The sequence below is a fragment of the Sparus aurata genome, chromosome 4 (assembly GCF_900880675.1).
Source record: "Sparus aurata chromosome 4, fSpaAur1.1, whole genome shotgun sequence".
Lineage (NCBI taxonomy): Eukaryota > Metazoa > Chordata > Actinopteri > Spariformes > Sparidae > Sparus > Sparus aurata.
This window is the reverse complement of record NC_044190.1, coordinates 41170551-41183024: the sequence shown is the minus strand read 5'-3', so window position 1 is coordinate 41183024 and position 12474 is coordinate 41170551. Positions and strand designations below refer to the sequence as shown.

Sequence of the window (12474 nt, the reverse complement as noted above, 5' to 3'; positions counted from 1 at the left end):
TACCTTAGCGAGGTTGTGCAGGACGTTGAGGCTGCACTGAGAGACGGTGATGTTCATGGTGTCTTTCGAGCAGATGTTGATGGCTGTGCGAGGTTCTGGAAGAATGACAAAATCATCCCCGTGGATGGGACTCTTGTCCTGGACCGGGTTGTTCTTCATCTGAAGGAATGAGGACAAAAAGTGAAAGATTTTTCATCAAATTTTTTCTCCCCTGAATCGTCCTCCTGGATCAGAATTCTTATAGTTCAAACAAACAGTATATCTATTTTTAAACCGACCCATTTAAATGTCATCATAATTCATATCATAATTTTTGATTGTTTTGTTGGTCTCTTATGACATCTGTGCGTCCTGAAGACACTCCCACACACAATCCTCTGTTTTTTTCCCCATGAGGTTTCAGATCTGAATCAGTGGCTAACAGATTTACCTCAAGCTCCAGGTTCCACCTGCGTCTGCCGCTGTCGACTCGTTCAATCAGAGGCTCCCACACTGCATGGATCTCATTAAAGTAGTTCACCTACACACACACACACACACACACACACACACAAATCACATTGTCAGCATTCTAAACCATTCATGATCAACATGTTTATTTGTTTAAGTCACCAGATCAGTTCACATTGAGTTTGAGGTTTTCAATCCACAAGTCAAAGTTCACATTGATGACACAGTGACAGAAGCATCTCCAGCCAAACAAGGCAGGTGAAATGCTTAGTTAAGTTTTCCAAGATAGGCTGAACATACATTTATTCAGGGGAGGACAGGTTCATGATCAGGGGTGAAGGACAGGTTCTTCATCAGGGGTGAAGGACAGGTTCTTCATCAGGGGTGAAGGACAGGTTCTTCATCAGGGGTGAAGGACAGGTTCTTCATCAGGGGTGAAGGACAGGTTCTTCATCAGGGGTGAAGGACAGGTTCTTCATCAGGGGTGAAGGACAGGTTCTTCATCAGGTTCTTCATCAGGGGAGAGGGTTCATGATCGGGGGAGAGGGTTCATGATCGGGGGAGAAGGACAGGTTCATGATCAAGGGGAGAAGGACAGGTTTATGATCAGTTCTCACCTCCAGCGTCATGTCGGCTCTCAGCTGCAGCAGAGATGACCAGTTCTTGGCTGACCCATTGAAGGAGGACTCAGCCAGCAGCAGAGGGACAGTCCGATGACCCAAACCAGACTCCAGAGTCAACTGGACCACCTGTAAGACAACAAGTCCTTGTCAGCAGCAAAAAGACTTAACCACCTTTCAGAATAAAATATCAAGAGGAACTGAAATGTGGTACCTTGACCTCTGCAGCAAAGCTCTCACCCTGGTTGCAACCATCTGGCTCTCTGAAGCTCTCGGTGGCCTCAGCGGCCTGGTCAACCCCCAGGAACCAGAAGTTACAGCTGTAGATGTTCATGACCGACCAGAGGTCATTGACCTTTGACTTGGACTCCTGCGTTTGCTCGTCAGACTGCTTTGTTGTCATGGCAGCTGTTATAGTCATCACGGTGTTGAGGATAAACGGAGAGATCTGTGGGACCAACTGATGATGAGCTCACCATCTGTTTAGCAGCTGGACCCTCGTCCGTCATTTCTATCACTTGCTTTTGAATTGTTGAGTTCAATAGACCCATAAATACATTTTTATAGAATGTGACACATGAATGTACCTTTACAATGACCTCCTCCACCGTCATAGAGCCTTTTAGTGGCTGGTTGGGCTGGGTTTTTGTTTCCAAGGCAACCGAGCAGGGTCGCAACACCTATTGGACCGAGTCAGACTGATGAGAAAACAGTTTGAGCTGCAGATGAGACACAGTAATTTCATAGTCTGCAGGTCGGGAGGCGAATCTGCAACATGAACCCTTACATGTATGGCAAACATTGATTAAATCACCAAATGTGTCCCCACATGTTGACCTGCTGCTGTGTCCCTACATGTGACCTGCTGCTGTGTCCCCGCATGTGACCTGCTGCTGTGTCCCAACATGTTTACCTGCTGCTGTGTCCCAACATGTTTACCTGCTGCTGTGTCCCAACATGTTTACCTGCTGCTGTGTCCCCACATGTGACCTGCTGCTGTGTCCCCACATGTTTTATCTGCTGCTTTGTCCCCCACATGTTTACCTGCAGCTGTGTCCCCCACGTGACCTGCTGCTGTGTCCCCACATGTGACCTGCTGCTGTGTCCCCACATGTGACCTGCTGCTGTGTCCCCACATGTTTTATCTGCTGCTTTGTCCCCCACATGTTTACCTGCTCCTGTTACCCACATGTTGACCTGCTGCTGTGTCCCCACATGTTTACCTGCTGCTGTGTCCCCCACATGTGACCTGCTGCTGTGTCCCCCACATGTTTACCTGCTCCTGTTACCCACATGTTTACCTGCTGCTGTGTCCCCACATGTTTACCTGCTGCTGTGTCCCCACATGTTTACCTGCTGCTGTGTCCCCACATGTGACCTGCTGCTGTGTCCCCCACATGTGACCTGCTGCTGTGTCCCCACATGTTGACCTGCTGCTGTGTCCCCACATGTTGACCTGCTGCTGTGTCCCCCACATGTGACCTGCTGCTGTGTCCCCCACATGTGACCTGCTGCTGTGTCCCCACATGTGGCCTGCTGCTGTGTTCCCACATGTGACCTGCTGCTGTGTCCCCAAAGTGACCTGCTACTGTGTCCCCACATGTTTTATCTGCTGCTGTGTCCCCACATGTGACCTGCTGCTGTGTCCCCACATGTGACCTGCTGCTGTGTCCCCACATGTGACCTGCTGCTGTGTCCCCATATGTGACTTGCTGCTGTGTCCCCACATGTGGTCATGTGATCTTACAGTGGTTACAGCCTTGGCCTCCTTGTCTCGAATGAATGGGCAGGCAAGGACCTTGAACTCTCTCAGGTTGGCTCTCATGTTCTGTGACCCGTCGTCGTCAATTTGCAGGGTGAAGTCACACTGAAAGGAGGCCACGAGGGCGGGGGCGTCAGCCTTCATCAGACTGGCCACAAACACCACCTCCGGGTCCACGACCACAGCTCGAATACGAGTCCTAACCATTGGGGCTGCAGAGAGAAGATGAGATGTATTTAACAAGTCTGAACAGGCTAGATCCTACTGTAGTTTCTATTTCTGTTTATTTAGTTTGTATGAATCTTAATTCTTAATTCGTGTTATGATAAATAATCAAGAGAAACACAACTCTTCAGGTAACTCTAAGTGCTGTTTCATAGTCAACTGGACTTGTTTCAGTTGGTTGAAGACGTTTCACCTCTCATCCATGGAGTGTTCTTACAGTGTGTGGCAGCGTCCTTACAGTGTGTGGGAATGTCCTTACATAGTATGGGAGTGTCCTTACAGTGTGTGGGAGTGTCTGTACAGAGTATGGGAGTGTCTTTACAGTCTATTCTGTCTGTAACTGTTGTCTTTCAGCTAAATTATCCACAAACATGCACATGACATCTGCTTCAGCTGGCGCTCAGATCAGCAGGTGAAGCAGATGTCATGTGCATGTTTGTGGATAATTTAGCTGAAAGACAACAGTCACATCATCAGTAACTGGACAGTTCAAAATCTACATTTCATACAGACTAAACTTACTTACATTTTAAATCTATTTTACCCCAGTGGTTTCCAACCTCATTCCAAGTCTATGGCCAACTTTCTTGGCTCGATTTAAAGCATTAGTATTTTTGTAAGACAAAGCAAAGATTAGTCAGAAAACTGAACCTGATTCTGTGCAGAATGATGATTCATTCAATCATCTCACAGCTCAGATGCGACTGTCCTGACCCTGTATTACTCTAGTAAGTATTACTTATTTACTGTTAATTTTTTTTTAACTGAGCTTTGTTTTTAGTGTTTTGTTAGATATAGGCAGACTGGCCGTTCCTTGATGTTGGTTTCTGGGTCTCACCAGTCTTGGCACTGGCTCGCGGCTCAGCAGTCTGTCTCAGCGGTAGTCTGTCACTCGTTGCAGTGGTCGGATATGAACTCTGTGGCAGAGCCTGCAGGAAGAAATCTGTGACAGCCATCAGAAACTCCACGCTGGCACACACATTGAGTTTCTGCAGAACAGCAACCACCTCCCGCTCTCCAGCGCTCTGTCGATATGTCAAATCGATCATGGCCTCAGAGCTCTGCTCGTCTCTCCGGCCGACCATCCTGAGGAAACACAACAGTTAGCACAGGTTTCACTCAGACTGAGATTATAATCAATGTAATTAAACATTGATAGACAACAGGTTTACAGCTGTCACTACAAACAACCTAATTTTAACCCAAATATATCCAGAACAGAATTCTTATATGAAATTAATTCTACATATAAGTTGAAGAGATTTATTCTCAAACCCAAAATATAAGTTTTACATATGTGCATTAAAGTGAGGTTTTCTGCAGTAAAACTGTTGAGGATTATTTTGTGAAAGATGTTCCGTTCTGATTAAAATGTGAAGCTACAGAACCACAAGATGTCAGCAAAGGTCTGGAGTAAATCAACCTGCAACCAAACTAACACTCTGAAGAAGAAGAGAACTTCCTGAATAAACTGAGATTCATTACATTTAGATTTAGGGCATTTAACAGCCGCTTTTGTCCAAAGTGACTTATATAGCGCGAGTCATTCATACATACATTCATACACTGATGTGCCGACCAGCACATCAGGAGCAGTTTGGGGTTCAGCATCTGGCCCAAGGACACTTCAACATTCAGACCAGGGGAATCGAACCAGCGACCTTCCGGTAAAAAGACGCTGGCTCTACCCCTGAGCCACAGCTGCCCCTGATTCATAGTTCATGAGACACATTCTCAGACATGCTGAGAGAAAGCAGATGCCATGTTACCGTGAGGTCACCCTCTCCATGCCCATCCTCAGGTCGTCCAGAGTGCAGGCGGTAAGGATTGTGGTCACCTCCATGTTGCCGTTGGTCAGGATCCTCCCTGAAGTCTTCAGGAGGTGGAGGGTGAACTCGCCCAGTCTGAGGTTCTCTTGGTGTTGCAGGTCTGACGGCTACACACAACAAGAACAACAATCAGACACAAGGTCCAACAACCACAGGGCTGATCCTGGACCAGCTGATCCTTACCCAGATGATCCTGAACCAGCTGATCCTGTTTGAGGTGATTCAGCCCTCTTTGTCAACAACTTGAATGACAGACTGAACGGAAACTTTAGGATTTTTGTTTCAAAATTAATACAAAAATTTAATTGTATTCATCCTGAAGAATAAAAAACTGTGATTGATGATAAAGTCTTATGGTCACAGGTCATCACTTCAACAAACTGAGACCTGGAACCCTTTGTTTTGTTTTTTGGTCACCTTACAGGATCTGCTCATGATGATTATTACATATTCTTACATTCAACACATTAAAATCTACTTATCTATCTAGCCACTTGCTTAACGAATAGAGACAAAAAAGCAAAAGCCATGTGTCCACACAGTGTACCCAGGAGCTAGTTGTCAAGAACTAAAAGGTTCTTCAACCCGTGATTATGAAAAGCAGACACGCGGGTCAGGATGAGACTTGTTTCCTGTTGACATAATATAGAATCCAAAATCAAAAGAAAATTAAAACAGCTGCTGATTTGAGTTTCCTCATCAAAGCATCAGGAGGAAATGCACAACGAACTTTCCGCAACACTGACAAAACCTAATCAGAAGTCTAACTAAAATCCATCAGCAGCTGTTCTTTATGTTCTGACTCACCTGAATTGGGTCGTTGCTGTACAGAACCAGTCCAAGAGACTCAATGTTAAAGTTAAACTTCATGGTCTCCAGAGCTCCATCCTCCTCTTCCTCGCTGATTGCAGTTGGCTTCCCAACATCACCTGAGTAAAGTTCAAGATTAACAATTAAGATTAATAACACACATACAACAAAACGCTGAAAGGATCAAGAGTCAAGAAAAAACATCACAATTATAAAACTGATCTCATCAGTGCTCATCAGCTAAGAGACAGAAGCTGAATCAATATAAATATGCAAATATGAATCTGTCAGACCTGTCGGGGGGTCTCCGGCTGCTTGCAGCTGCACGCCGACCCTCTGTCTCTGGGCGGTGGGCTCCAGACCACCAGCCTCTCCTAGATTCTCCATCAGGATCCTCAGCAGCACCTTTAGGTCACCCTGACTGAGCTCCACCTACAGACGGAGCACAGACACTACACTCATTACAGACACAAACACTGACCTGCTGATTACACCCAGCTGTGACAAAATGTCAGGACCTCTACACACTCGTTTCATCAGGCCGATGGTGAACATAGATACAACGTTTTGTCAGATGGAAAAAGGTTCGCAAAAAGATTTCAGTAATTGAAGGTTTGTTTTCATCAGCCCTGCCATTCAGCCAGAAACACATTCTGTAACAATCATCTCTTCAAATCTGACCAGCAGTCGTCACAACCCTGATCACGATGCCTGCTGGATCTCCACAGGTCATATCACTACGACGACAAAGACACTAGTGATGCTACACCTCAAAACTACAGGAGAGGACTGTCCTCAGAGAGAACTGTACCTTAGGTGGTGTACATGTCAACTGGTTGCGAAAACAAGGACAGAGGAGTTAGAAACAGAAAACAAAGGGTTAGCAGGGATAAATATGTGAGTCAGTAATTTTAATGGTATTTGACTCTGCAAGGGTTTTAGTCACTAGCTTAAAAATGAGTCCAGCGTCACAATAATTATTCTATTTACTTTTTTGTTTTTTTAATTTTTTTTAAACCCAACTGATTCTGAAGAAGAGAAGAACAGAGCCAGGCTGAAAAGAAACAGCCATCAGTACTGGGGCTCCTCCTCCTCCTCCTACCTTCATGGGCTTTAGATCTCCATCGATTTCTATGGCTACCATCTTCTTGAACCAGGAAGCTGCCAGGTTCCTCTTGATGTTTAGGCGCAGGTTTACTGGTTCTAGCAGCTCGGTGCTGGGTTGACCCGAGGTCCAGTCGCCACAGGTCCTGATGGACAGGTACCACAGTTGAAAAAATAAATAATTGCTTCTTGAGAAATTTAGACAATGACCCAGTCTATATTAAGTGTAAATGCATGAATGCCCCAAAGAAACGTTGAAGTTCTGCTCCTGCTCTTCAAAGAGTAACCCTAACCGCTAAGCCCGTTTGGAGTAATTCTGTCTATTGTCAAGACAAACAAGACAACCTGGCGACATCTTTAGTCCTGACTAAAGACAACCTAGTGACATCTTTAGTCCTGGCTAAAGACAACCTGGTGACATCTTTCGTCCTGACTAAAGACAACCTAATAACATCTTTAGTCCTGGCTAAAGACAAACTGGTGACATCTTTAGTCCTCACTAAAGACAACCTGGTGACATCTTTAGTCCTGGCTAAAGATGTCACCAGGTTGTCTTTAGTTCTGGCTAAAGACAACCTGGTGACATCTTTAGTCCTCACTGAAGACAACCTGGTGACATCTTTAGTCATGACATAACATTGCAGAGTTGTTGGTTTCAGGATGTTTGTCTGCTGTCTATAGAGCAGATTGCTGGACCTGAATCCACTCACTGACCTGGAGAGTTTGAGATGTGTCAGCTGGACGTTCACGCTGTCGATGACTGCTGGCAGTGGGCATCCGTCCACAGGCAGCAGAGAGAAGCTGTTTCCCACTGTGATCAGACCCAGGTCCATCACAAGTGCGTTGTGGGAGGTGGAGGACTGTGGGATGATGATGAGCGGAGCCTTCAGCTTGATGTCCATGGACAGACGGAAACTCTTGCGGGCAAAGTCTCGCACGCTGGATGCTGCCTTCTCTGCCGCCTGAGCTGTCGCAGAGCCCAGAGCTTCTTTAGCCGTCTGGAAGTTGTTAGTGAAGTTCTGAATGAAACAGACACAAACAATGAAAACTGTCACTGACTACTACACCAACATAGGGCCAACATTAAAATCTGCATTTAAAATATCTTTGTTATCCAGGAAATAAAAATGACTTGCAATAATAAGAAGGTTTCTCTACTATCACTTCAATATTGAATTAAGTAAAAAATATTGAATATAAAAAAGAAACATTCAAACCTGAAAAGAAAAATAATTTTACTCAATGTATCGTTAGTATTAAAAAAACCTGTTGCAGACAACAAAACAGCATCTGATGGGGGTTACTTCAACAAAAAACAAAGCGACTTAAGCAGTTTCAAGCTTTAATATCAGTGAACTTGTTTCTGACACAACTATAATAACATATTAATAACATCACATTGTTAAGTTAAACAAACTTGAGTCATTTTGACTCAGTTGAAACTCACCAGCAGAGACATGATGAATTTGTGCAGGTAAACCACCTGAATGCAGCCTACGCTCAGCTTCACTCTGCCGTCAGTTTTGCTGGTGTCGGTGTAACCTGCGCCCTCTGTGGCATTAGGAGTCAGACTCATGGTAAAGCTGAACACCTCATCACCCACGATGGAGATGGCCTGAAGGACAAAAAGAGTCAACAACCATTATTTAACAGGAATTCAGAGGCAGAGAACAAAGTCAATCCAGGGTAGTCTAATAATAATAATGATAATAACTAGAACTGCAAGCAGTTATGAACGGGGGCCAAGCGCCCGCAGAGCCCACGGAAGTTGGCCCCAAAGGATGACGGGCTCGAGGCAAAAGTGAGGACACAGGCCAACGTCTGAGCCGTGGTATTCGCTGTAATGGGAAGTGTACTGGAAGTGCAAAAGGCTGAATGTGTGCTGATGTGATTTGTTGTAATAAGCCACGCCCACATTGACCAGTCATGACCACCTTCAAGATATGGCCTCAGGATTGACCCTACATCATACGACCAAATTTCGTAAAAATTGGTGTAGCCGTTCAAGAGATATAAAGTTCCCATATTTTTAGCGCCCCTTATTGGCCAAAATTCGCCAAATTTGGCTCATCCCTTCCCAGTCTCATGGCAACCAAGGATCTCATCAATTTGGTGTTAATAGCATTTAGTTTGACCGAGCAAAATTCTTTTGATAACTTTAGATGGGGTCCAGCTGAAGAGTGTACGTGCCAAGTTTCACACAGATCGGACAAAATCCCAAGGAGGAGTTGGAAAAAGTAGGTTTTGCATATGTGGCGATTTAGCGAAGGAAATTTGCAGCAGAAGTGGGCGTGTCCTATGTCAGAAAACACAGCTGTGTTCAGGGAACATATGGATATAAGGTTTGCAAATGTGTTATTTGAAATGTGGAAGTTACAGGCAAAAACGCGATTGCATCCATTATAGCGCCACCCACTGGAGTACATGTGCAATTTTTGGTATGGAAGAACTGTCACCTATTCTATATCTACCATATAAATTTCAAAGCTCTCAGCATAACAGTTTGGCTGAAATTAATGTTTGTTGTTTATGTTGTAATAAGCCACACCCACATTGACCAGTCATGACCACCTTCAACATATGGCCTCAGGATTGGCCCTACATCATACCGACCAAATTTCGTAAAAATCGGTGAAGCCGTTCAAGAGATAAAAACTTCCCATCTTTTCAGCGCCTACTAGGGGCCAAAATTCACCAAATTCGGCTCATCCCTTCCCAGTGTCCTGGCAACCAAGGAACTCAAATTTGGTGTTGTTACGGCCCTTAGCCCATGGCTGTGTCCTGTGTGTTGCAGGTTGCAGGGGATGGCTGATTGGGAGCACCTGGGCCTGGCTCTGCAGCTGATTTAAGCCGACTGGTTTAAGTCCTCTCTCTCTCTTTCCTCAGGATCGACACCCTGCTGCTGCTGCTGTTGTTTTGTTTGTTTTGTTCTGTTTAGTTCTTTTCTGCACCGGACAACATGCACCTCACATTTGACACCACATACAAGCACACTCTTACACCACTGATATACACTTCCACACTCCATTGTACATTTAATTTGTGTTCATAATCAATAAACATAACTCTGTTGTTTCATCCTGTGTCAATTATCCATATTTTGTTGTGGCCTCGGAGCCAGTCGTAACAGGTGTTAATAGCATTTAGTTTGACCGAGATATCAAACAGTTTACATCTTTATAGCTAGCTACAGAAGTTTGTTCATTAATAATTTGCGCATTTTTTGACAGAGCAAAATTCTTTTGATAACTTTAGATCAGGTCCAGCTGAAGAGTGTACGTTGCAAGTTTCACGCAGATCGGACAAAATCCCAAGGAGGAGGTCGAAAAAGTAGGTTTTGCATATGTGGCACTTTAGCAAAAGAAATGTGCAGCAGAAGTGGGTGTGTCCTATGTCAGAAAACCCAGCTCTATCCAGGGAAGATATGGATATAAGGTTTGCAAATGTGGTATTTAAAATGTGGAAGTTACAGGCAAAAACGCGATTGCATCCATTATAGCGCCACCTAGTGGAGTACAAATGCAATTTTTTGTCTGGAAGAACTGTGTCCTATTCTATCTGTACCATATAAATTTTAAAGCTCTCAGGATAAAGAGTTTGGCTGAAATTAATGTTTGTCGTTTATCTTGTAATAAGCCGCGCCCACATTGACCAGTCATGACCACCTTCAAGATATGGCCTCAGGATTGGCCCTACATCATACCGACCAAATTTCGTAAAAGTCAGTGTCGCCGTTCAAGAGATATAAAGTTCCCATCTTTTTAGCGCCCTCTAGTGGCCAAAATTCGCCAAATTGGGCTCAGCCCTTCCCAGTGTCCTGGCAACCAAGGATCTCAAATTTGGTGTTCACAGCATTTAGTTTGACCAAGATATCAAACAGTTTACATCTTTATAGCTAGCTACAGAAATTTGTTCGTGAATAATTCGCGCATTTTGACCGAGAAAATTCTTTTGATAACTTTAGATCAGATCGAGCTGAAGAGTGTACGTGCCAAGTTTCACACAGATCGGACAAAATCCCAAGGAGGAGTTCGAAAAAGTAGGTTTTCAATTTTTTGCGATTTTGCGAAAAAAACGTTCTAACCAGAAGTGGGCGTGGCCAATCGCAAAGTGATTCAGCTCCATTCAGGGAATCTGGGGATACAAGGTTTTTGAATGTACGACATACGGTTTGGGAGTTATAGGCAAAAACGTGTTGGCCTAGGTTATACCGCCCCCTGCAGGCGGATATATGTAGTTTTTTGTGTCAGAGATATTCGCAGGAGTCTGGACCAACCCTCCAAATTGCACTGCCCTCCCTTGCACGGTTTAGCCTGCAGCACCACTTTTAGCCAGAGAAAAATAAAAATATAAATCTTTACAATTACAATAGGGTTCCTAGCACCGCTGGTCCTAGGAAACGCGTATGCAAGCATAACCCGTTTCCTCGGCCCCTCGGGCTTGGCCCTCTAAATATAAAGAAAGAGACAAGTTATACATTAAAAGCAATTTTAAAAAGGTGAGTTTTGGTGAGTGTTTATAAGGTATTGAGGTCTGTACAGTCTCTGATGTGTTTGGGGAGGGTGTTCCAGAGGGAGGGGGCAGTTATTGAGAAGGCTCTGTCACCCCAGGTTCGGTGCTTGGTTCTATGTGGTGGAGGGAGGAAGTCTGCGTCGAGAAACGGAGGGTACGGGACGGTGGAGCAAATCAGCAAGGTAGGGGGTTCTCTGGTTGTGAAGGGCTTTGTGAGTGAGGAGGAGTATTTTGAATTGAATCCATTGTGGGATGGGGAGCCAGTGGAGTTCCTGGAGGATGAGGGTGATGTGGTCGAGGGTGTGGGTGAGCAGATGAGCAACAGATATCGTGTTCATGTGTAGAGACCCTGGTGATACTACGAGCAAAGTTTCATGTTGTGTCGAGCCTTCTTAGTTTTTTAAAAATAGCGATTTTGATCCTATTGTACGAGTGCACCAGCACTCCAATGAAAATGAGCTTGCCCGAAAACGAAACTACAGTAAATCTTAAAAGTGCCTCTTTCATCATAATTATGCTTTTACACAAAGGTTTGACTCGGGTACATTCACAATAAAATCCTAGGTTGCATTTTGGCAAGAGTTTTGCTTTAAAGGTATTAGAGCGTTGTACTTCTCTCCAGCAGCCAGGATCCGAGTCAATCGACAATTGTCGCAAACTATTTATTTGAAAAGAGGGACACACCAGGGCTGTCCCCCGAGTCCAACCCTATTTGGGTCATTTATTGAACCTTTGGCTCAAGCAATTAGAGAGCACCCTGAGATAAAGGGGATTATGATTAGAGGAGAAGAACATAAGACTTGTATGTTTGCGGATGATGTTCTGCTTTTTATTACAAGCCCAGACTCAAGCATCCCTATACTGATGTGCCTGCTAAATGAATATATTCATATTCTGGATATAAGCTAAATATTCAAAACACGCAAATCCTCACATTTACTTATACTCCCCTACCAGATACCAAACGGAAATATAATTTCAAATGAAAATAAAATATTTATGAATACATATTACAGAAGATATGTCAAAACTTTTTGAAAACAACTACGGCCTCATAAATTAAGAGATCAAATCTGACATCTCTAAATGGACCCTCCTCCCACTAGAAATGAGTAATAGAACAGAAATAATAAAAAATGAATGTGTTGCCACGGCTTCTTTA

The 12474-nt window shown here is 44.3% G+C and overlaps 1 protein-coding gene across 1 annotated transcript in view; it reads right to left on the bottom strand.

Moving 5' to 3' along the window:
• vps13c (vacuolar protein sorting 13 homolog C) overlaps nt 1-12474 on the bottom strand; it is an 88749-nt gene that overhangs the window by 45611 nt on the left and 30664 nt on the right. Inside the window, exons 44-56 of the mRNA XM_030413265.1 lie at nt 8248-8415; nt 7515-7819; nt 6799-6946; nt 5990-6128; nt 5694-5815; nt 4827-4993; nt 3896-4143; nt 2818-3044; nt 1658-1750; nt 1285-1518; nt 1068-1199; nt 431-520; nt 4-159 (exon numbers count right to left, since the gene is read on the bottom strand). Coding sequence (XP_030269125.1) covers nt 4-159; nt 431-520; nt 1068-1199; nt 1285-1518; nt 1658-1750; nt 2818-3044; nt 3896-4143; nt 4827-4993; nt 5694-5815; nt 5990-6128; nt 6799-6946; nt 7515-7819; nt 8248-8415 — 2229 coding nt within the window. The remainder of the gene's footprint in view (nt 1-3; nt 160-430; nt 521-1067; nt 1200-1284; nt 1519-1657; nt 1751-2817; nt 3045-3895; nt 4144-4826; nt 4994-5693; nt 5816-5989; nt 6129-6798; nt 6947-7514; nt 7820-8247; nt 8416-12474) is intronic.